This window comes from Pongo abelii, chromosome 13, assembly GCF_028885655.2.
Source record: "Pongo abelii isolate AG06213 chromosome 13, NHGRI_mPonAbe1-v2.0_pri, whole genome shotgun sequence".
Taxonomy (NCBI): Eukaryota; Metazoa; Chordata; class Mammalia; order Primates; family Hominidae; genus Pongo; species Pongo abelii.
Window position 1 is genome coordinate 30,571,391 of NC_071998.2, and position 26,252 is coordinate 30,597,642.

Here is a 26,252-nt window from a genome sequence, read left to right on the forward strand (position 1 = left end):
TGTGTTGATATCCTTACAGGTGCTATTCCAGGGTACCCAGAAGTGTGGTTTCACAGACTGTCTCAGGCAGAAAGTTTCATGTGACCTGCTTTTCCACATGGATGTCTTTGGTGGGGGGTGGGTCAACGGTCAATGTCCTGTGAATAGGAAAAAAAAATACCACCTTGCGGATATGGCATTTCAGTGAAAACCTGTTAGGAAGAGGGTGGGGTTAAGAGGGAGGAAGTAAGCAGGCAGAGAGCCAGAGGCCTTGGGACTGGGGGTGGGGCAGGGATTCTGCTGCCTGGTTAGCAATTCTGAGCCAAGAGCAGAGTTGGTAAGGGGGAATCAGGATGTCTTAGGTATATTGGCCTCAATAACTTAAGGTCGAAAGTACCATCAAGCCCTGTTTGAGTGTGGAATGGCAGAACCCCTTACAGGCAGGGAAAAAGCAGTTAGTGGGATCTTGCTCCAAGCCCATTTTAACAGATTCCGTGTTGGGCTCTTCTGAATCTGGCCACAGCTGTTGGCTCATTTTGTTGGGGCTTGACCTATGAGTGGATCAGTTATCTTCTCTCTATTTCAAGGCCACAGAACATAGCCTTCACCTCCGACCAATCTATACAGCAGTCTTTGGGGAATATGTGGATAGAAGCTCTGGGGAAAACAAGCTTTGTAAACCAGTAGGAAAGACAAGTCGAAGTCCATTACTTTTTGGAATATATGGCCATGTAGGGAAAGCATTTGCTAGGAGTCAACAAACTGGATTTCAATCTAACAGCACGCTCCAGCTAGCTGTGGGATCTTGTTAGGCAAGTAATTGTATCTCTTGGAGACCCAGGAAGAATGATACCCACTCTAAATCTATTAGACCTATTATAAATCTATAAACCTCAGCAGATTTTCGTGAGGATCAACAAGTTAGTGGAGAAGAGAGCATTGAAGACTTCAGAGCTGTGCCATCCAGTGTGGTAGCCGTGAGTGCCTATTTAAATTTAAATTCATTAAAATTAAATAAAATGTAGAATTCTGTTTCTCAGTCACATTAGCCACATTTCAAATGTTCAATAGCCACATGTGGCTAGTGTGTACCATATTGGACATCATAGATACAACACATTTGCATTATCATGGAAACAGAAAGTTCTATTGGACAGTTCTGCCTCAAAGTGCTGTCTAAAGTGTGAGACGAAGGGTATAAAGGATGGCACATTGGAAGGTGACAAATACTGTCATAGTTAGGAATGTTTGGCAAGAAACAGAACCAACTCAAGTTAGCTGAAATAAAATAAGGGCTTTGACTAATTCAGGAAACGTGAATGGATCCCAAAAGGCATGAAGCATAGCTAGGCTTCAAAAGGAATTGGAACGAGTTTCTAGAAGATTATCAGGATTAGTTCTTCTCACTGTCTCTCTTTTTCCCTTGTCTTCCTCTCCCTGTGGCCACTTAGGCTCTTGTCTCTGTTTCTCTGTGTATTGGCAGCCACCTTCTCCACCTTCTTCTTTTTCTCCTCATCCTGCGTGGCTCTGCAGACCAGCTTTCTCAATTGCACTACACACGGTCCAAACAAGATTCAACCAGACCCCGTTTTCATCACTTCTCACCCAATGCCACATCACTAATGCCCAACCAAGGCTGAGTCTTGATTCCAAATTCCCAGGAGAGACATTCTTATTAGCCAGCTTGGTGTGATAGCCACCCCTCTTCCATCATCTGTATCTAGAAGGAGGGGGAAGTGTCCCCATGCCTACTTAATAGGAGTTGTTGGGGGGTGGGGCTCTAAAAACTAGCACATGTGGGATAGGATCAGGCCATTGATCAACATGTTCATCATTAACACCTTGGAAAGGTCCACTAAGCCCATGATCACACAAAGAAGAGCCAGTAGAGATTTGACAAAGGCCATGAACAAAACAAGTGTGATGCCTTTTCTTCTTTAGTTATTTGCATGGTTTGCATTAACAGTACAGAGTCACAGGGCAGTGGCTTAACCCCCATGTCCATATACCTGGATGGAGAGTGGGCACAGCCAAGAACACAAGGGAAATCAGGTCAAAGACTGTCATTTTTTAAAGGCAAACTGGGCACTCATGTGTTCCCTTTTCTCTTCTACCTTTAGGAAAGAACATGAAGTTCCCTTGGAAATCATTCAAGAGGAAGATGGAAGGGGCTGTTTAAAAGAGCTTAAAAGCTACAGGCTGTAAGACTGGGGCCTGAGTGCTGGCAGTGGAAAACACTGTTGGGCTGTGCTCTCTCCCTGAAAAGTTCCAGGTGCCTTTTTGCTTCCTGCAAAAGAAAGGAAGCGAAAGAGAAGACCATGTCCATAGCCCTGAAGCAGGTATTCAACAAGGACAAGACCTTCCGGCCCAAGAGGAAATTTGAACCTGGCACACAGAGGTTTGAGCTGCACAAACGGGCTCAGGCATCCCTCAACTCAGGTGTGGACCTGAAGGCGGCTGTGCAGCTGCCCAGTGGGGAGGACCAGAATGACTGGGTGGCGGTACATGTGGTGGACTTCTTCAATCGGATCAACCTCATCTATGGCACCATCTGTGAGTTCTGCACCGAGCGGACCTGCCCTGTGATGTCAGGGGGCCCCAAATATGAGTATCGGTGGCAGGATGACCTCAAGTATAAGAAGCCAACAGCGCTGCCAGCTCCCCAGTACATGAACCTTCTTATGGATTGGATTGAGGTTCAGATCAACAATGAGGAAATATTTCCAACATGCGTGGGTAAGTTCATTACCAGCTCTCAGTTTTTTTGTCACCCGCACAACCCTCACTGTGAAAATTTGCAGACTGCCTTTGAATGCTAGGTAGCACCCATGCATTAATTCCATTACTCACATACCTGTAGTGAGTGATATATAAGAGCCTCATTGAAATGAAAAAAAAAATAATTTATGGACCACTTACATTTATTTTGTGGACTCCAGTAGTAAACATACCACATCTGGGGAACACTGACTTGGTGAAATGTTAGTTAGGTGTGATTGTGTTGGCTTTCTTAGGACTAGATGTCAGACTCACTCAGTTATCTTGATAAGATTATTATTTTTTGGTTAACTGACTAAAGTTACATGGACTCTGATGCAGTTACTGGTATTTATATCTGAGGATTAAGAAATCCCAGTGTGAGAATTCATAGATTTGTTTGGGGATCAAACAAACTGGGGGTTCAAATTCTGGGGAGAAAGAGATCCTGAAATTCTCCTCCCTCTTCTAATCATAGGTTGTTAATTCCAGGCTGTGCTGTTTACTTTAACCCTTGCATAACTTCTGGATACACTGGGACACTTGAAATGCAAATTAGTTTGTTTGCTTTGTGCTACGGGCTAAAACACTTCAAAAGGAACGACCAGTCAGTCTTTTCTGCCTCTTACATTTCTTTATGATGCTGGTCATTAGATTTTTCCATGCACTTGCAGACTGAATTTAGAATTCAGTGTTTTATGCCTTAGGCTCAATAGGAATCCGCAATCTCTTATTTCCACTGTTGTAGCTCCAGTGCCTAACATAATGCCCTGCAATCCTGTAGACACTCAGGAAATATTTGTGGAATGATTGAATAAATACTTGTGCTATTGGAAAGTATGACTTAAAAGCCCTGAGATGGTTGGAGTACAAAAAACGTATTTGAAACACACTGTTGAAATCACCTCTAGATTGGGGTAGGATGTGTCCCCACATAGCACATGGAAAGTTGAGAAGGGGGTGTATGGAAGTAATTAAGTTTATACCAGAAAAAAAATGTATAAATTGATTGATGCAGTATGTACATCTTGAAATATTCAGCACACAAACCAATTTGTCAGGATCTTGGTGTTGCTTTGACTTGTCCAGTTCCCTCATACGTCTCTCTCTCCTACCCCTTCTTAACAGGAAGGAGGTAGGTTGTATGGCAGGGCAAATCCCCCAGTTCACAGCATAGGAGGAAGAAGGCAGGTTTCAAAAACTCCCCTGGGCATAATATTAAGCACCTCAGAGTGGTGGAAATTTCTTAGGTTCATGTCTTTTGCACTTTTCATTGACTGTCATAGGCTACTTTGGGAGCTGGAAGGATTTTTTCTTTTCCAGAAGCCTTACTAGCAACTGCCAATGCTCTATGCTGAACATGTAGAAGATAAATAAATGTAGGCAAGGATACCTCCTCTTTGTCCTTCCCCTTGTGTCTTCACCTGTATGCTTTGAATTCTGCATACTCCTGTTCTCTCTGCAACTGTGGCTACCACATAGAATTGCTGACCAGAAGTCGTAGTACAAAGCCATGATGTGTTACTTGAGAGAGAGGAAGTTTCTGGCTGTCTGGCTGGAAAACAGGACATCATAGGTGGTTTTGGGCTTTGCTTGGAAGAAATTAATGGATGCCTCTATATCCCCCAGAGTAACTGACTTTGCTCTATTTTTCTAGATATTTTCTTAGTCATTCAGTATGCTTAGGAAATGTGCTTACCTGGTCAGAATCCTCTGTTTCACCTCTACCCCATCTATCCTCCATTGCATACCTGTATTTTGAGAGATCTTAAAGATTTCTTCCCCCAAGGAAAAATAAGTTTGGGAAATGCTGAGTGAAACTGATTTCTTTACCACAGGACTTTTAATATGCCAATGTGCATTATGAATTTCCAAGAAAAGAATAGTATGTGGTGGTTCCTTATTTGACACTGGTACCTTTTTTTAAAAATTAATGAAAGACCATTAGCATCTTTTGGAAAATGTTAAGCTGTATATATTACAGTTGTCAAACCTTTGTTTATATCAGAATTATTTGGGCCTTCTGTTCAAAATGCAAATTCCTTGATCCTCTCTTCCTCATTAACAACTAAATCAGAATCTCTTAGGTGAGACCTAAAAGCCTGCACTTTTTAAAAAAGAAAACTGTAGTCACCACATTGTATAATTTATCTCTTGGATTTACGCTTTCTATCTAACTGAAGTTTTGTATTTTTTGACCAACATCTCCCTAACACCCTCTCTATACCTCCAGCCTCTGGTAATCACCATTCTAACTCTCTACTTCTATGAGATCAATGATCAACTTTTTAAGATTCCAAATATAAGAGAAACTATGCAGTATTTGTTATTCTGTGCCTGGCATATTTCACTTAACATATGTTCTCCAGGTTCGTTCATGTCACAAATGACAGGATTTCCTTATTTTTTAAGGCTGAATAGTATTCCATTGTGTATATATACCACATTTTCTTTATTCATTCATATACCTGTTAGCCATTTGTATGACTTCTTTTGAGAAATATCTCAGATCCTTTGCCCATTTTTAAATTGAATTATTTGTTTTCTTACAACTGAGTTATTTGAGTTCTTTATGAACCTGTACTTTTAATAAGCATCTTCTGTTTATTGTAACCACTCAGAATTTTTCATTCCCCCGGAAATGATTTGTTTCTTACCACTCTGGTTTTATTCATGTTTTTCTCTCCTTCTGTAATCACTCACTTCTCTATCTAGTGAATTCTCATGTATCCTTTGAGGTTCAGCTCAGACAGCATGTCCTCTGTGAAGGCTTTCATCCATTAGAATACTAGCTCTTTAAATTATGCAATATGTCTAATTCATCTGACTATCACCCACTAAGTCTAGTCCTGGTAACTTTTAAGTTATTGGATGGATGGATGGATGGATGGATGGATGGATGGATGGATGGATGGATGGATGGGTGGGTGGATGGATGGATGGTTGGATGGAAAAATAATCTTTATAAAGGCCCAGCACATGGATGATTCTGGTGATCAGAGCAAAGTTAAACAAATGTTTCTGAATCCTTTTGTTTTCATTCCTGGATATTTCCTGCACCTTGCTTCCATAGGGTTCCATTTTCTCTGTTTAACTTTTCCAAGGTGAGATGTTAGGGTCACTAAAAACCATCACCATCCACCTTCACTATGAGAGTCTTCAACCTCTTGCTCACCTCTGTGATTTGTCCTCAGTTGCTCTTGTTGTGGTCTTTTGGAAGAACTTATTATTAGGAGCCACTTTCTCTGTTACACTCCATTTCCTCCTCTTTTTCCTCCTTCTGATTCCAGCCTACTTTTCTTCTTTTTGATCTTTGTGCTGTCATGAGTCATTATCATGGAAATAATCAAGATGTCTGTAAGGGTAAAGCAAAAGAAGAATTCTAAGCAAACAGGACCCTGGGTGGATGAGAAATGGAGAGTTCTGCTTAGAATTACAGCTTCGAATACTGGTCATATTTCTGCTTGGGAATTGGGAGGGGTTCAAACTTCATCTCCTCCCCACTGTGATCCAAGGAAATAGAACCGGAAAATACTGACAGATGTGAAAGCTTCATCCTTAGTTAGCTATTAAAGGATATAAACAGCTGTTGATCTCTACCATTGAAACATTGAGGAAAGAAAGCTTTCATCTGTTCCTAGATTCAAGCTTAACTAGGCGACCTGTGCTATTTCAGAAGTCGAACTTTCTCAGATGGCAGAATACCAAACAGATGTGGATACCTTGTAAACCATAGTTTCCCTTACTCTCTCTTGAAACCTTTTCTGGCTTCTTTTGTTACAAACCCAACAGATGTCCCTGTGAAAGCCCTTGAAACAGCAGTAACTTCTGAAGCAAGGGCCACCTCTTTTTCAATTATATTTAACCATTTTTAGACATTACAGCCAAGACAGTAAAATAGAAAGCCATGACTTTAAAAAAATTCTATTGCCTGACTAATTACAGTAATTTTTATGGTCCATCCCCCAGCTTCCCTGTTTTTCTGTTATATAATAAGATTTAATATTTTAGACCTGATAGAAAAAAGCCAGTAGCAAACTTAGAGGTCCTCCAACTCATGGGTTTTTTAAGTCTTTGAAAAGAAGGAATAAGAACATGTATAAAACAATTACATGATCTCACCTCTGGGGTTTTAGAATAAGTGGGTGTCAGGGCAGGAAAGAACAAGGAAAGCAAGGGAGGAAACTGAGGGAGGGAATTCACATCTATTGAGCCTGCTAAATACCAGGCTCTGTGCCTGCTACTGCTAATGTTTCTTAATTCTTACAACCCAATAAAGTAAAAATGAAGTTAATATCTCATTTTACCAGTGAAGATGCTGACATTTAAACAAGCTGAAGGGCTTTCCTTAGGTTGTACAGCTAATACATATTTAGGAGTCAGGGTTTGAGCTCATGAGTATCTGGCCAGAAATCTATGCCTTTGTCCTATGCTGCCATTCATAGCATGTATTATTATTTCACAGATTCCCCTTCACATGGTAAAGGCTTTTCAGTGAATGGTTTTAGGAGGTTGTTTAGGATGGAGAAAATTTTAAAAGACCTGTTTTGTTTTTGTTTTTGTTTTTTTGGCTAGAACTTTTAGATAAAGGATTCTTTTTTTGATTATTATTATTTTTTATCATCTCTGAAATGCCTGAGGACTGTGTCCAGGTACTGTAAATATTCCTGCGTTCCATTCTAAGACTGGGCAGCAGATGACTTAGCCTCATGAAAACCCTCTGCTGGCCCATAACTCCCTGGTAATGCCATTTATTATTAATTTATTCTTTCAATGAGTGTTTGCTGAGCACCTATTTTAGGTTCCAAGAAAGAGCAAAGCAGGCAGAGCCCCTGTTCTTGAGCAGTTTACATAATGTCCAGAATGTCTAGTTGCTCTAAATTGATTCTGTACATATTTCTAAAATAAGTAGTCTGTTCAGTGGTCAAGTGCATTGTGGAAATAGTTGCATCCCTTTGGCACCCTTTCCCATGAGACTACAGCAGAGTCTCATCCTCCCTCACATGCTGTGGCAAGGGATCTGAAAATATAAAAACATGTCAACCATAGGGATAATCTTCTCAGACATGGGATGTTGGGGAGTTGAGTTTATAATTAGCCTTTACATTTTAAGTTTTTAAAAAAAAAAATTTTTGAGACAGAGTCTCGCTCTGTTGCCCAGGCTAGAGTGCAATGGCGCGATCTCGGCTCACTGCAACCTCCGCTTCCCGGGTTCAAGTGATTCTCCTGTCTCAGCCCCCTGAGTAGCTGGGGTTACAGGCACCTGCCATCACACCCAGTTTATTTTTATATTTTTTTTAGTAGAGATGGGGTTTTGCCATCTTGGCCAGGCTGGTCTCGAACTCCTGATCTCAGGTGATCTGCCCGCCTTGGCCTCCCAAAGTGCTGGGATTACAGATATGAGCAACAGCTCCCAGCCAAGTTTTTATTTTCTATTGTATGTCTCTCACATGTTTTTTATTTTGATAGAAATCTTTATAATGCTGGCAAGACAGAATGGGCATCAACAAAATACATTTACAGTATGTTGGAACTAGTACTGGACTTGTAGATAGACTTGGGTTTAATCAATTAGCTCTGTCACTTAGAAGCTGCTGTGTGACTTTATCTGTAGGTTTCCATTCGTTTGTAAACTAAGGGTTATAATTCTGACCTCCACAGGACTGTTGTAAGGATTAAATGAAGCAATATGAATAAAAACATCCATCCCAGAGCCTGAGACATAAGAGTTGCTGAAAAATACATGTTAGTTCTCTCTCTCTCAGTATACATTTCTTTTTAACTGCCAGCCAAAACTCTTGGAGACTATTAGACAATTTTTGAACCGTATCCTCAGTAAAATAAAATATGCTTTAAAAGACTCAACAAGATTTTTAAAAATCATCAGTCTTCATTGCTGAATCACTCTGCGATGAGGGTTATAAATACTTCAGGTTGACATCTCTCAGAGCCTTTGGAAAATTCCAATATTTCTTTAGGCTCCTGGCTTCACAGATGAGCATCTAACTCTAGAGAGACATCTACTAGGAAGTGTCTTCTCACTTGATTTCCAGAAGACTGAATACTAAACCTGTTCATGTCCAGTGTCAAACCAGCTAACCTCAGCAGAGGGTAGGAATGGGTTAGCAGGAGAATTGGGGAGATAGCCTATTAGTCACAACTGGGATAAGCTACTCATTAAAATAACGCTGGGCAAGGTTACCTAGATTTGATCCTTCAAGAGGATGGGAAAAGTGTTTGCAGAGTACTCACTGCAATAACAGAGCCCCCATAATAGCCTAATGCACTGGCAAGTTTTTCCAAGACTCTGGAAATACAATCCACCTGTGGGATCTAGTAAACTGTTTGGCTTCCTAAGAATTTACCCGTTGGGAAGGCATATGAATAAAGCTGCCATTTTCTGAATGCTTGCTACCTTAAACACTTTATCTGCTGACATGTTTTGGCTGTGTCCCACCCCAAATTTCATCTTGAATTGTAGCTCCCATAATTCCCACGCATTGTGGGAGGGACCCAGTGGGAGATAATTGAATCATGGGGCCACTTTCCCCCATACTATTCTCATGGGTAGTGAATAAGTCTCACAAGATCTGATGGTTTTACAAGGGGAAACCCCTTTCACTTGGTTCTCATTCTCTCTTGTCTGCTGCCAAGTAAGACGTGCCTTTTGCTTTCCACCATGATTGTGAGGCCTTCCCAGCCATGTGGAACTGTGAGTCCATTAAACCTTTTTTTCTTTATAAGTTACCCACTCTCGGGGATGTCTTTATCAGCAGAATGAAAACAGACTAATACACCTGCATTATGTCATTTAATCTGTAAAATAACCCTGTAAGGCAGGTGGTATAATTTCCATTTCACAGATGAGAAAACTAAGACTCAAAAGGATTAAGTAACTTGCCAGGGTCACACAGGCAGAACTGAGTTTCAGACCCAAGGTGTCCCAACTCCAAAGCCCATGCTCTCAATGACTCCAACATCTCATATCTGTGGTGTTCTTACCGCAGAGTCAACATCACTATTGGCTTGCCCTGCCTGTTGCAGTACATGTTAAATCCTCTCTAAGGGATGCCTTGAGACAAAACCACCACAGAGAGGGACTTGAAAATAGCCAGGGCCCTGCACCTGATGCAAACTCTACTGGGCCCTTACTGGTAGGAACTCTAAGATTCTGTTCCTTTTAAGAACTTGCCTCCTCTAGATTCTGATGCTACCCAAGTTTATTCAGTTGTCTATTCTTGGAAAACATGCAGAGACAGCTGAATCCACTCCCTGCACCCCACTGGCTGCTGGAGAATTGATGGTCTATTATGATGGTCACAGTTCCCCACCACAACCTTGTGAACCGAATACTGCAATGACTTGGTGGCTGAATTAATGAGAACAGTGTTAAATAACCACCCCTGCTCAACATATCCCAAGAGATACCTCTGTAAAGGGCCTCCAGTGTGCAAATAAGCATAAAGGAAGGGGAGTAAAGGCAGGAGGCCCTTAGAGGGCCTGAAGACTGCTCTGTAAGTTACAGCTAATTACCTGCTGTCCTGACCTGCACTGGATTCTCTATTACCTGTGCTATGTAATTTTAATAGGCTGTATCTCAGGTGACAAGTTGTTACATCGCAGCACCAGCTGGGAAGGGAAATGGGATATGTGATATTCAGTGGAAGCCAGAGATTATAAACAAAGGCTGTAATAGGGTGGGGATGGGGGCATCTGCTGCTTTTATTCCATTGGTCATTTGTCATTTGTAGCCATGGCATCCTTCCTTAGTCAACGAAGCCTGTACTGTGGCGGTCAGTAGAGCTTGGAGAGGCAGGCTGTCTAAGTGCCAGGCTTTAAGGGGTGTATCAGCAGGGCCTTGACACCAGAGGGCTTCTTTCTGCCCTCCCCACCAGTGCTCTGCCTCGCCTCTAGATAGAGAGTATGCAGATACTTATATGATGTCATTTTGCCAGAAGGCCAAATTATTAGCCTGCCTTACACCCCCATGTGTGGAAAGTGATTCACAAGCTTTTCCTTCAACGAACCTTTGTAGGCATAAGGATGTGTGTTATCTGCAAAGGTCTCTGCAGACAGGACCTTTTGGGTGTTATATCTTAAAAAAAAAAATTCATGCTAATTTCCTATTCTAATGAATAATTCTATCCATATTTTCTTTCACATAATCATATTTTCCCCTTAATAAATGGGATGCTCTAGGAAGACTAGCTAGTTTGGGAAGGGGATGGAGTAGTTAAAAGGAACAGAAGTATTAGTTTCTGTTAGACCTGAGTTTGAATCCTGATGATGACTTTTGCTAGCATATTTTTAGTCTCTCTGAGCCTGTCTTCTCATCTGTAAAATGCATATACAGGTACCTGCTTCATGGAATTGTTAAGAATATAAAATAACATGCTACGTGTGAAGCCCCTGACACAATGCTAGGACATAGAGCAGTAAGCTTTAAATGTTAGTTCCCTCAGTATCACAGCCTCAGTGTGATACAATAGACTCATCAGGTAAATCAAGGTTAGAAAGAACTAAGGATCAAAAGTCCATAATTATCTCAAGCATTTGGCTGTGGAGTTGATCATCCATGTTCCCTTCATCTTTTGCTATAGCTTGGGGAACAAATGGAAGGAAAGGTAGACATTCATGGGATGAGATTGGCGTTGCTTGGCCTTGACAGCTAGAATCAGGAAGGAGTCTCTAATAGAACTTTAGAAGGCATTTCACAGGCATAGCACAAGTGGCCTACACAAAGCCAGTTCCATCTTCTTTCTGCTGCAGGATGCAGCACCCAGCATAACATTCGGTATGAAGTAGACACGTGGTGAACTATTACTATAGTGCAAGTGTAAATGAATTGACAGATGCCACATAGTTCATATTAAAAACAGAAATGTATTCCCAAAAATTGAGAGGCAGTTGAATTTTTTGTCACTTGGCTAACATCTTCATTTCTCTGAGAGTTCAATATTTAAACAAAACTTGGCAAAGAGTCCTTTTATTATGTGAATATCTCCTTAGTGATGTGTCTAACTGATCCTTAGTTCAGGCCTTTTGTGATTAAAACATTCGTCGTCACAGAGACTCGAGCCAAAGTTGTTAGTTCTTTCTCAGGAAAAGAAATAACCATTATTCAAAAGCAGCAATAGGCTTTTGATGTTTCTATATCATCCAGCCCAGGTCGTCAGGACTGGAGAGCAGCGATGAATTAAGGGAGAAGCTCCAGCCAAGAATCAAGTGTTCATTTTGTTGCCCACCCCCTGGATCATATCCCTTGACAATCTGCCGGCAATGGCAGGCTCCTGCTTAGTCTCTGGTGCAGCTGAAGATTACCCTAATGCCTGATGTGACAGCACAGTGGGGCCTCAGTGTCTGGGAACCACTGAGAATTACTTGTGGATCACTCTCTTCAATATCTCCTTGATTGCTTGGCCCAGCCAGGGAATTCTACTCTACAGTTAACAGGAAGAAAAGAAGTTGTTAAATATTGTGGACTTACCTATTATGGCCCTCAGATAAGCCATTCATATTTGGCATCTCAAAGTGGAGAAGAAAAAGCCTGCAGCCAAGGGCATTTGTCTTCCCATGTTTTTGAAGAGAAATGTGAGCAAATGTGTCAACGAGGTACCAGAGTCCCTAGAAACTACCTGTGGGCAGTAGCTGTCAAGGCACATGGGATGGCTGCTGGCTTTATTTGTTTTCCAGAAATAGTGTAAAGTCCCAGAGCTCATCTTCAGTTCTGATTTAAATCTGCTCCTCTCCTTATGTAAGCTCTCCCTATGTAAGTTTGGCAAACCCTGAACTTCTCTGAGACTATCTCCCCATCTAGAAGGTGATGTGGGAAAAATAATAATACCTGCTTTGTAAGGTTATCAGAATTAAGTGACATAATGCACATAAAGTGCTTAGGATGTTCCTGGTAGAGAATTAAATGCTGAAAAAATTTTAGCATAATTTCCCTTTTCAAAGTGATATAAAAAGGAAAAGCCCCTGATTTATTACAGCTTTTACTGCTTGATTACATAGGAGAATTTTGCCTTCAGTACCTTTGCACATTTATTTACCAGCTGAAGAAAAAATGGAGAGACACTATTGATCATGTCACAGTGCCAGTGATCTCAGAAAAGAAATAATTTTTTACATCCATTAGAATATCAGTTGATCAAAATTTGAATACCAAGTAAGAGTGATACATTCCATTTTTTAAATAAGGTGGTAATTCCAAAGCTTAAAATACAGTAATAATTATATTAACTAGCATTTATTACTTATTCTGGGCCAAGCAATATGCTAGGTCTTTTATTATATTTTTTCTAATCCTCACAGCAGTCCTGGTTAACCATCATTATTATTATCCCTATTTTCAAATGAGGAAACTGAGATAAATTTCTTCTTTCAAAGTCACCCTCATAGTAAGTGGTTGATCCAGGTTTAGAATCCAGACTTGCCTAACTACAAAGCTACAGAGTTTTTTAAGCTGCATTTGATGAAATTATAACCTTTCCTCTCTCTAAAAACATAATAACTTAAAAGCAAGATGAAAGTAGTGTCTATAATTCCTTGTTTTCTGGAAATGGTAAAGATTAAATTGGGATAAAGTATTTCTTTTCAAGTTGAAAAATTTAGGCCCACTTTTTCATATATGTACCTATTTAAAGTACAGATGTACTTGTGAAGATACCTTTATGATTAACTTGAAAAAATTTACTGCCTTCCCTTGTAATACCCCAGCTCCATTTACAAATACATCTAAAGAGGTGGAAGAAAGCAGGTTGATGTGGGGTATTTTATCTTTTCCTTCCTTCCTTCCTTCCCTCCCTCCCCCCCTCCCTCCCTCCTTCCTTCCTTCCTTCCCTCCTTCCCTCCCTCCTTTCTCGTTTCTTTCTTTCTTTCTTTCTTTTCTTTCTTTCTTTTCTTTCTTTCTTTTCTTCTTTCTTCCCTTCCTTCCTTCCTTCCTTCTCTCCTTCTTCTTTCTCTCTCTCTCTTTCTTTCTTTCTTTTCCCAGAGGACAGGGGTAACAAAGGCAGAGGTTTACATTTACTAGAAATTGGAGCCAATGTCACAGGAGGTGCAGAACATCTGCCATGGCCTTGTGCTCTTGAAATATTATGCCATATAATGTTCTTAGATGGGGCTCAGAGAGAACATGCTGTGGTTGATTAGTGATGTCTGCATAGGTGCAAGACTAAAGAATGTGTATCATACAATAGCCATTCACGCTCTTCACTGTACTGAAAGGATAATTATTGACAGCCCAAGGAAAAGGCCAGGCATGTGTACATTGGTTTTCTGAAGTCTAATGACTACCAGGGCTGATAAAGCTATCTGGTCATGATCAGGAAGTATGCTAAAACCAAACCAAAATGTTACCTTCTTATCAAAACCCTGATGGTGAGTCTTGAAATCAGAGTGCCCAGCCCTTGGGGCTACTCAAGGTGGGTGTATGAAAATAGAAGACGGTCCAGGGTATGGTCTCTAAGATGATTAAGAAATTGAAAAGTAGGGGTTCCTGGTTGGACTAACTTGAATCCTTCAGGAAGAGGGGGAAAAGTGAACATCTGTAAAATCATAAAGGGAAGATGGGCAAATATGGTTGGGTATTTTCCCCGACTAAATCCTGATATTTAAGAATACCTTTCGAAGTTTGAGAAGGTTCAGTGATAGACCAGTAAAAGAAAGGAAGAAATAGTTTATGTATGTTTGGAAACTTAAAAACTTGTTACTTTCAGTGTGGTATAGACTACAAATAATAGACAACAGGATGAATAAGGTAATAAAGATCTGGACTACAGTCTCTCAACCTATTGAGAGAGTTGATATATATTTGGTGGCACGTTCTTGACTGTTGAGCTTGGTGTCAAATACCCTTAAGCTTCAAGATGCAGTGGGAAGGCTAGACATAAGGACTGGCCCTGCTGCTTTCCAGTTGTGTCATGCAGGGCAGTAGTTCTCAAAGTGGGTCCTAGACCAGCAGCATCAGGATCCCTTGGGAACTTATTAGAAATGCAATTATAGGCTTCACCCTATATTTAGTGAATCAAAAATTCTGGAAGTGGCCCAGAAATCTGTGTTTTAAAGCTCTGTAGGTAATTCTGATTCAAGCTAGAGTTTGAGACCCACTTGTCTGGGGCGAGCAAATTCTGCCTGAGCCTTATTTTTCAGATATATAAAATAATGATTCTAACACTTATCCTACAGGGCTGTTAATTTGAAAAAAAGTATTTACTTGAGACATTGTGATTATGGTAGCAGATGAGACAGGCCCAGACCTCATGGAACTTACATTTCAGTCAGGAAAACAGGCCCCATGCCAAATGGTGCAATGAAATGCTAACATGGAGAACTAGCACATAAGTGTTGAGAGAGCCCAAAGTCAAACTGGGCTGGCAAAGCAACAATATAATATTATAACAAGAGCCAGAAGCCACTGCCACCTTAGGCTTGCATGAGGGAAGCCAGAGAGGGTGTTACCAGGGCTCAGGAGCCAGGGGCAAAGAGGGGAGGTCCCTTGGAGCCAAGGTGAATAGCAGTGCTGCCTGACCCCAAAGGGCAGGGTGGGAGGTAGAGATACCTGGCTGTCTGCTTCCCTCCTCCAGTCTCCTGCCAGTGCTTCCCGCTGTCTTCGGCAAGGGAGCCTGGGAAACACGTTTTGCTGAGGAAAGGTAGAGAATGGATCTGAGAGCAAATAGGCAAATAACTGGCTTATGGAGAAAACAGATAAAACGCAAATAAATATATGACATAATGTCAGATAAGGATAAGTTCTATGAAGACAATTAAAGTAGGAAAACGGAATTAGGATGCTGTAAGATTTAAATAAGACAGATGTACAACAGTCAGTGCTCCTCAAATTTGCTTTGGTTTCAGAACCCCTTCATATTCTTAAAAATTACTGAAAATCTTGATCTTTTGTGTATGTGGGTCATATCTAGCAACAGCTAACAATATTAGAAATTAAAACTAGGAAAATTTAAAAATATTTATTAATTAATTGAGAAAGTAATAAGCCCATTACATGCTAACAAATAATTTTTTATGAAAAATAACTACATCTCCCAAAACAAAAAAATTTTTGAGTAAAGAGAGTAATATTGTTTTACTCTTCACAAATCTCTTTAACGTCTGGTTTAACAGAAGACAACTGGACTCATATCCGCTTCTGCATTTTCAGTCTATTGTGGTTTATTGTTTTGATTCATGTCAGGGCTGACAGGAGTATGTGGTTGGAAAGGGGAGGATTTTGTGTACCTTTGAAAGGGTCCTTAGGGATCCGTACAACACTTTGAGAATGCTGCTGGGATGGGGAGGGAGTCATTTGTACCTAGTAGGCACTAGACTATGTTGGTTGAAACAAGACAAGTGACAATTGCATTACAAATTTCACAATATAGTAGTCCCCCTTTATCTATGGTTCTGATTTCCTCGGTTTCAGTCACCTGTGGTCAACTGTGGTCTGAAAATATTAAATGGAAAATTCCAGAAATAAATGATTCATAAGTTTTAAATTGCACACTGTTCTGAGTAGCATGATGAAATCTTGCTCTGTCCCACCTGGGACAAGAACCTTCCCTTTGTCCAGCATACCCACACTATAGACTCTACCTGCCCATTACTCATTTAGTAGATATCTGGGTTATCAGTTAACCTTTGCAGTATCACAGAGCTTATGTTCAAGGAACCCTTATTTTACTTAATGATGGCTCCAAAGTGCAAGAGTAGTGATGCCAGCAATTCAGATATGCCAAAGAGAGGCCATAAAGTTCTTCCTTTAAGTGAAAAGGTGAACATAAGGACTTAAGGAAAGAAAAAAATTGTATGCTAAAGTTGCACAGATCTATGGTATGAATCTTCTGTCTGTGAAATTGTGAAGTAAAAAGAAATTTATTACTTTTCTTGTTATTAATTTTCTTGTTGCCTCTCAAACTGCAAAAGTTATGGCCACAGTGCATGGTAAGTGCTTAGTTAAGGTAGAAAAGACATTACATTTGTTGGTGGAAGTCATGAATCAGGCCACACAGCAGGAGGTGAGTGGCCGGTAATGGAGCATTACTGCCTGATCTCAGCCTCCTGTCAGGTCAGCAGCGGTGTTAGGTTCTCATGGGAGCACGGACCCTATTGTGAACTGCACATGTGAGGGATCTAGATTGCCCATTCCTTATGAGAATCTAACTAATGCCTGATGATCTGAGGTGGGACAGTTTCATCCTGAAACCAACCCTAACCCTGCCGTGGAAAAATTGTCTTCCACGAAACTGATGATTGGTGCCAAAAAGGTTGAGGACTGCTGCTTTATGGTATTTACCCATCAGTACCGATGGCATTTCACATCAGTATTCATAGTCATGTGGTCTCCTTATCACAGACTTTTTGGGAGCACCAAAGGAAAGATGCTAATTGGTCTTTAAAAAAAAAAAAAAGAATCTTCTGATTTCCTTAGCACTATGTTCACCCTAACCTAATGAGCTAATTCAGACTAGATGCATAACTGGTGGGACTTGATACACACATAGAAAATATTTTAAAATTGAATGAATATTTTATAATTCTTATGCCATACATTAGAGAGTGGTGGACCACCACCATTTATTCACCTTGCAAATTTTATGCAACAAATATTCAGGATCAGGAGAGCTTTCTATAATATCTGGGTCAGAGTAGTCATGAATTTCTCCCCATCATCGATTGATATGTATTCTTATAGAGTGCCAAACATCAGCCAAGCCCCAAGTAATACAGTAAGGTAGCTATTATGGAAAAAATAAATGAATGAATCATTTAGAAAGTATTTGTTCTTCAGAATTATTATCTATGACTCTGCTCTTTCCATCTACATAGATAATTGAATTCAGCCTTAACTGAGCCCCATGACAAGGGCACTGTGATGTAGTTGAACATCAGTCAGCATTAAAGAGACATGGCCACATTGCTTCAACCTGCAGATAGGCAGATATGAGTTGCCCACTGTGGACAGACTCATTTCTGAATGGGATTTATAGAACATCTTATGCTACATGAAATGTGTTTTACTGCTAGGGTGAGAGAGTAATCTCACACCTGTCTTGCTAACCAGGTTTTGTCATATCTAGATTTCGTTTTAGGCAGTTACTGTAATAATGATGTCTACTATTTTCTCTCTACTGTAGGCCAGTTAGGTGCTTTACACTGCTACCTTACCTCTCACAACAGCCTTACCCCACACCACCGGCCCCGCCCCCTAAGCATGACAGGCAAAACAGCCTTTTGCCTGTTTTCCCGATGAGGGAACTGAGCCTCGGAGAGGTTACAAATGTTGCATACGTCACAGCTTATAAAGGTCCATAGTAGGTCTTTATGGCTCCATTCCATTTTTTTCTATGCCAGAGACATCTGTGATAGGAGCATTCTGGGCACATATATGCATGCCTTTGCATAAAACACAAACATGAATATATTCAAAGACAGCATGAGAGGGGGAAAAAGTAAAAGGATAATTTGAAGAACCAGAAGGTTTTGCTTCTCTGTGACACCAAAGCATGAGGTCCCTGCAGAAGAAATCCTGCATGGATGAAATAAAGAGATTTCAAGTCATGGCTTTGCTACTTTCTCACTGTGTCTTGAATACTTGGAATTTGACTCATGGTCTGCTGAAACTAAAAAGATTTGTGCCAATGGTAAAAACCTCCCATAATAAGGTAAGACAGATGAGATGGTTCAATAATTTGTGTTTATGGTGAATGTTGAGTGTGTATATGTATGTGTGTATGTATGTATGGTATGTCTTTTAAAGATAAAAGTCTCACTGGCTAGGAAGAGAAGGAGGAAAAAAATAAATGAGTATTAGAGTATGACAACTAGCCTTGTAGTTTCACAATTAAGAAATGAGCAGACCAATATAATTCAATGTCTGTAACATTTAATTTTCAGTCCAGTATATAAAGGTGGACTCTGTTTGCCTTTCTTCTTTACTCCTCAGTCTGTTAACCTTATTTCCTCCCCTGCAACCTCAGGAAACCTAGGTCTTCAGGTTGCTGTAAGGTCTTAATAGGATAATGCATGGGACTTTGCATGTAGAAAATGTTCAATAAATATTCACTAATATTATTGCTAATAATATTGTGAGTACCGTATTTCTGCAAAGGGAGCTGTTGTGTTTTTCTCCCATATTAGAAGCTACACATATCAATAAACCATTGAGGCTCCCAGAAGTAAAGACCCCAGAGGCCCTAAGTCGCTTTCAACAGATAAGGTCAGTGGTAGGTTCCTGGACTTGCTGCTGAGGTGGACTTTTCGGCCATGGTTTCTCAGTCACCTCTCAAAGAGTTGACACTTTGGGGCCCATGAAGTTTTTTAGCCCTAAAACATGTTGACTCTTTAAATAGCTGTGGAATCTGGCTCCCCTTATCAGTCTACAACGACTCACGGGGCTGATTGGACTTCATGTTATTTCAGGTGCCGCAAGTGTACGTTTCATCTCTTGCAGCTCCTTGTCCTCCCAACGGTGCTATCCAGCAGCTGCCCTTTGAGGAATGTCCTTTAACAAATATGACCAAAACTGGAGCTCAGGTTTTTCACATAACGTATTGTAGCCTTTATAGCAAATTGGCAAGGAGACATTATCAAAGTGAACTGTTAAAATTACCCAATAAATAGACCTACAAGGTCTTCTTGCCCCAGCACTTTGCCCATCTGCTAGGTCTTCTTCAGGCACCTGCCTCATGCTCTTGGCTGTATCAGGGGTCCTGAGCCTCCTTCAACTGAAGGAGACCTCCTACCACCAATTCAGCAGTAGCAGTTCTGAAGCCTGTCACAATCTCAGACTGGGCACAGTGCTTTCAACAAGGAGCAAGTAAGAGCTCCCAGACCCGGGTAGGAACAGGGCTTTGAATCCAGTTACCTTCTGGCTGCTAGTGCCCTGAATTTACTGTTAGAGCTTTCTCTAAGGTTAACTCTCTGCTCCTTTGCTCATGCTGAAGCAGTAGTATACGGTAGGGTGACGATGACCTTCCTTAAAAGATTTATCAGTGCTCTTGGCTATTTATAGTTACTGTTACTGTCATCTGTGAATCCAGCTTCTAAAAGGTAAACTGGTTCGTACCACAATGTCTTCGTGGTGTTACTAAATATGAGAAGGAAAAATGCATACTGGCATATTTGCATGGGAAGCCTTAACAAGAGGCCCCTTTTCATCTAGTCCAGCAGTCTTTCTCCTTAATTTGAGAAATAGCAATGTGGTTTCTATGCTTTCATAGCTTTTGGGTGTGTCTTTGTTTTGAATAGGATTTAGCAAAGTCATTATCTCATGCTTTAAGAAGAAGTTTCCAGCCTAAAAACACATCAGTACATTTTTTAACTGACATGATAAAAAACTGAAGCCCTCTTTCCTTGGAGATAAGCCCTGTCAAATATAAGGCAGGCAGATGTGTCCCTGTGGATGACTCTCGCTTCTATTGTATAGCTCACTGCTCATAAATAATGAATTTGACAAATGTAAAATGCATCAGTGAGTTTCAAAAGGCAGGGCTCTGGTGACAGTGTTGCACACTTTGTAGCAGTTGAAGGGAGACGTTTATCAGATGTTCCCCTTTTGGATTTTTTTAACGTCCATCAGCTAGATTATATTCATCATATTCATCAATGACTAGTAATAAATGGATTGCATAGAAATAAATAAATGTGATAACAGAGCTATGGCCCCTTGATTAGCACAGTGTCCAATAAAGATAAGAAAGTTGTCATTAGTAGGACTTGAAAATTACCAAAAAGGACTAAATTCAATGAATATCTTTATAATTAAAAAATAGTCCCAAATAGGTCAGAGTTGTGAACATTAGAACTATTTTACTTTTTCCTATAGTGGTCTCTGAGATTCTAAGAGGTCTTAATGCCAAGAGGGGCACAACTGTAGCCCATTCCCCACAGAGCAAATAATTTATTTTCTTAAAAAACATAGATCATATTAACTATCTACTTTCTAAAGCGCAATATCTTCCCACTACAACCAGAATAAAATCTTAAATCCTTACCTTGGCCCACTGGACCCTTTGTGAGGAGGCCCCTGGCTACTTCTCCCATCTCCTCTTGCAGCATTTCCCCTTGCCTGCTGGACTTCAGCCACCCTAGGCATTTTTATGCTTCTCAAAACACACTGCCCCCACCCCCAGCTCTTCCCCCCACTCCCTTTCCCCGAGCCCTTGCGCGTTCTGTTCCTTGTGTCTGGAAAGCTTGGCCCTGGATTTTTGCGTAGCTGGCTGCTCTTTCTTCATGTTCAGATCCCCGCTCAAATTTCTCCTTCCTTTGGGAGGACTCCTCTAACCATCCAATATAATGTGACCTAGATCCCTTCTGCTTCTGTTAGATAACCTGCCTAATTTCCTTAATATTATTTTCACTCTGAAGTTGTTTCTCATGTATATTTATTCATTTATATTAATCATAACAGAGATAAGAAGATCAATAATTCCTTACTAAAAAGTCAAATAAAATGCAAATCATCATAACAAGTCTGAAGCGTTACCATTTTCTGTGGACACAATTGCCTGCAAGCAGTTGTCTAATTCAATTTGTATTTACTTACTATGTACCCAATAGTACAGTAGTAACTTCGGGAGGCCAATCAGACAGTCAGCAAATATTTGTTGACTGTGTCACACATGCCAGACAGTGAGCTAATATGCTAAACACTGGAACACAGTGGCAAACAAAACATGCATCACCTTATCCTCATGAACTTAAAAGCAAATAGTGGAGTAAGACCTACAAAGGATGGAAGCTCCATGAGTGTAGGAATCTCTTCCACTCAGTGTTGCAACCCAGTACCTAGATAGTGCCAGGCACATGCAAGTGCTTTGTATAAGTTGATGAATGAACAAGTGAAAGAAATAATTACAAGTGTGAAAAGTTTAACAGAGGAAAATGCAGTGTGCCAATATACAAAGTACAAGCTCACATACAAATATTACCAAACATACACAAAGTCTCTAATAGGAGCCCCTTAGAAATGATATTTTAGGTGAGACCAGAAGGGTAAATGGGATTCAGCAAGGTAGAAAGGATAGGATGGTGGTACGGGGTCCGGGCAGCAGGGTAGAACAACAGCTACAAAGGTCCTGACATGAGAAAATTGAGGCATCCCTGAAGGACTAAAAGAAGGAAAGTGTGAGTACTGTGCAATGAATGAGGCTGGAGTGACATGTGAGGAAGTCACAGAGGGAGCAGGGCCTTGGAAGTCTTAGAAAGAACTCTGGTCTTGGCTGGGCATGGTGGCTCACACCTTTAATCCCAGCACTTTGGGAGGCCAAGGCAGGTGGATCACTTGAGGTCAGGAGTTCAAGACCAGCCTGGCCAACATGGTGAAACCCTGTCTCTACTAAAAAATACAAAAATTAGCTGGGTGTGGTAGTGGGTGCCTGTAATCTCAGCTACTGGGGAGGCTGAGGCAGGAGAATCACTTGAACTCAGGAGGTGGAGGTGGCAGTGTGTCGAGATAGCGCCACTGCACTCCAGCCTGGGAGATAAGAGTGAAACTCCATCTCAAAAATAAATAAATAAATAAACAAACAAATAAATAAAAGAACTCTGATCTTTATTCTATGGTTATAGGAAGGTTCTGAAGGCAGATGAGTGACACGTTAAGACTTGAATGTTAAAAGAATTGCTCTGGCCACAGATTGGGGAGGGGCAAGGATGGATGCCCAGTGTCACGGAGGAAAAAATGATTTTTCTCTCTACTTTTCATAGCTCTTAAATGGAACTTCCCGAGAAAACACACACATACACACACACACACACACACACACACGAAAACAAAAGAAGTTTATAAACATGTATACTTCATGTACACATGGGGAAAACCCCAGAGAAATGAATACATTTCTCCAGCAGAGCTCAAAGAAAAATAGTTTAAACCTCAGGTTTGTGCCATAGTTTGCTGAAACAAATTAAAAAAGGAGTGTGGGGAAACTCTGGTTATGGGAAAATGGCCAGGAAAAGAGAAAACAAAGGTAAGATTATGCAGATTTTAGTCCAGGCCTTCCCTCCCTCCTCATTTAGCCATCCCTTTCTCCCTGGTGGGGAGAGAGAGAGAGAGAGAGAACACCTTACAAATGGTATTTTCCTTTAGATATACATTCTCTTTGTACATCTTTGTACTCTTTGAAAAGAGTGACTTTTCAGAGCTCTGCCTGTGTCTACAGTTTTTCAAAATAATCAGTTTGAAATAGTCAACATGCCAAGAGGCATATTTTAGAGTGGTGTATTATGTTCTCCTACAGTCGTTTTGGGGTGGTTTGTCCTGAGCCCCAACACCAACTGAGAGCCCTTTGCAATGGCCCAGATAAGAGATGATGAGAGCCTCAACTCAAGTGTGGAAAGAGTTGGGTTGATTGGAGAGGTTTAGGAGGACAAGTTGAGGAAATGTGTGAGGGGTAGAGCGGGGAGCAGGAGGAGTAAGGATAAGCCCTAAATTTCCGGCTTGAGCAAGGGAGTAGAGCCATTTACTGAGATTGAGAATCTTGGAGGAGGAGTTCCTAAGAGTGGGAAGTTTGGATGAATTGGGTTTGAGGTGCCTCTGAGATATCCAAGTAGGTATATGGACCAAGCAGGTGGATATATAGGCCTGGTATTCAGAAAAAAGGTGTTGGTTGGGCCGTATAAATGGCAGCTGAAGTCATGGGTGTGGCAGAGAGCACTTGTGGAGTTAAAGCACAGAAAAGGCCTAGGACAGAGCTTTGAGGCACACCACATTTAATGGTGGGTAGAGAAAGGGAAATTGTTGGTAAAGGGGTTTGAGGAGAAGTCAGAGAGTTAAGAGAACACCCAGTGGAGAGTGGTGTTCATGAGCAGAGGAAAAAGATGCTGCCAAGAGGAGGGTGTTGAAAGCTTAAGTAAGACAAGGACAGGAAAGACAAGTATATTATAGGTCAACACAAGAGGGTCAGCAGACAGCCCAGATGAGCAAAAACACTTGTAAGGCAGCATTTGTCCTCCCAGGGATATTCTAGTCTACATCAGTATCTAATCAACATCTCTGATTCCAAATTACAAAGCCAGGAATGTCAGTCTGCAGGAGAAGTAGTAAGAAGACACAAGGCTACCATGCATCTTCAGAGAGGGTGAGCAAATACCCTGAGCCTGGATTTTTTAGTTCTATTTCCATTCCCTCATGATGCTGGGCTCCACATCGTGCTCTTGTTTCCTTTTATCAAGTTGCTTATGTTTGCTTCTGTTGGCTCAAGTGGTTTCTCTTTTCTTCGACCAAAAGAGCCTTGATTTAGCCAAGAACTCTTTGACTCGCAAGGAGAAGGCTGCTTGACCTCTGCAGGCTCTGTAAAGGTCACTCTTGGCAGTGATTCAGTAGTTTAGCAGGTTTATTGCTATAGCCTGCAACTCCTAAGCCATAAATTAAGAATCCCATGCACCTTCAATATGCATGGAAAGGCTTCATTCTCATCTATAAATCACAGGAATTCTAAAGGCCTTGACAATTCACAGTGCAACCTCCCTTAGCTGTTTCTCTTCCAGGAATTTTTTCAGATTTGATTAACTGGAGGGTGGAGATGGAGCTTTGTAGGCTCATTTGATATCCTTGGCCCCATGAAGAAGGCAGATAATTCTCTTTTTAAGGTAGAAGGTTGGTTTATCTCAAAGATTTTTTTGCATTTCTGATTTCTGTGACAGTAAATGAAGTTTGCACCCTCAAATCTACTAAACATCTGACATCAATTTCACCTCTATGTGGCTTAATTCATGGCTGCTTCTCAGTTTAAAATCATCTTACTGCTTAAGATGGGTGAAGGTAATAGCTATAGCATGGTGTAGACATAGGTGGAAAATGTGTTTGGAGCTAGAAAAGGGGAGATAGGGACTGGAGTAATATCTGATTTAAAATTATTATATTAAAGTATAATAAAAAATATAAAAATCATTACTATCATACACAAATGAGATAATGTTTACAAAGCCCTTAATTTAATATCTCTTTTTGAGCTGGCACTAAATTTATATCAAATATGTATCTACATATTTGAATTAAAAAAGTCATGCTGCAAAAAAAAAAATCAGCAAATCTCATTTAGAAAAAAAAATAGTTCCTGAAATAAAGATATTGATTTTCTTAAAGAAAAGATAACATTCTCAAGAGAAAAGGGTATTACTGAATCTATTTTCTAACATCAGTCTGTCTCCAGGATGAATAGAGAATTCCGTGTAATTGGGGAATATTTTTGTGCTTTTAGCAAAGATGGAAAACAGCTTCCTTTCTCCTCTTCCTTTCTTGTCATCCTTGGAGCCTTCCTTTAATGCCCTATTTTTCTGTTCAAGAGGGTATGAAATTAAGCAGGTGGAGTAAGAACTTCCTGGTTATGCGTTAACAGTGATTAAAATGCATAGCCCGGAATGGAATCCCACCATTATTTCAAAGTCAGAACCTCTGCATTTTTCCAGTACTATTTTTGGGCAGGAAACGATGAGACTAGACGACTTCCAGGGTCCTCTCAAATACTAACATTCTATTATGGAAAAGGATTGTCAATGACAGTACCTGTTCTGAGGGAAGATAAGGATCAGCGGTGTGCAACCCTGGCAGAGATGCAGTTCCATTCAAAAGAGACTTGCGGAAAACCTAACATGTGCTGGGCATGAGATAAGGCATTGCAGGGCATAGAAAGAAAAGCAAAAAGTACTTCCTGTCCTTGAGGTTACTATCTCAAAATGAAAAGAGACTACTGAAAATAAAAGCTTTACTACTATGACAATACTAAATAGAACTTTTACATTTGCAGATTATTCCAGTATCTCAAATGGCAATAACCCTGTGATTGAGTTATTACTGCCTCTACAACACAGGGAAAGAAATTCAGCACATACAGAAAAAAAAAGAAATCTTACAGAATTGTAAAAGAAGAGGGAGCTTCTATCTGGTTGAATGATCAAAATAGGTTTTATGGAAATGACTGGAAGTGAAACCTTGGATCTACTACTCTTTTCTTTGACCATTTTAATAATAGATAGCCTTCCTCCCTTTAATTAAATTTTTATTTAGCAGTGCAAGTTTCTGGTTTATTTTTCTGAAAATGGTAGTTGATCGTCTGATGTCTTTTGCTTTTGTGAAGCATGCTGCCTAATGGATGTTGGATTGTTTCTAAAGTTACTTTTCTTCCCAGGCCAATATTCATTTATTCCAGCATATGCTAGAGGTGTTGGGGGAGTTTGTAACATGCTTTGGGTCTCTTGCTACACAGAGTTGTGTTTATCCGTCATGTTGATCAGTCGTATACAGTTTTTAATGGGAAAAACATGACTTTACTGACCTTTTCTGAACAAATAAATTTACTTAAGTCTGCTTGGTGTCATTTGGAAAAGAATGTTCTTTCTCTTCTGTGGGACTGCCTCCAGTGTTTTGCATTTCAGAATCCCAGAAGTTCCCAGCTTCACACACCCCCAATCACCTGACTCCACAACTTTAAAAGCAGACTGGAAGGGGACCTGAAAGAAGATAGAGTGGAGGCACAGAGTTCTGTGGCTATCAGTCATCGGTGTTGTACTTTGGTCTC

At 40.5% G+C, this 26,252-nt stretch overlaps 1 protein-coding gene across 3 annotated transcripts in view; it reads left to right on the forward strand.

Annotated features, from left to right (window-relative positions):
• Window positions 1-26,252, forward strand: part of MOB3B (MOB kinase activator 3B) — a 234,430-nt gene that overhangs the window by 72,538 nt on the left and 135,640 nt on the right. For all 3 annotated transcript variants that reach the window (XM_054519786.1, XM_002819725.5, XM_054519783.1), the window contains exon 2: window positions 2,100-2,715. In XM_054519786.1, coding sequence (XP_054375761.1) covers window positions 2,298-2,715 — 418 coding nt within the window. In that variant the 5' untranslated portion in view covers window positions 2,100-2,297. The remainder of the gene's footprint in view (window positions 1-2,099; window positions 2,716-26,252) is intronic.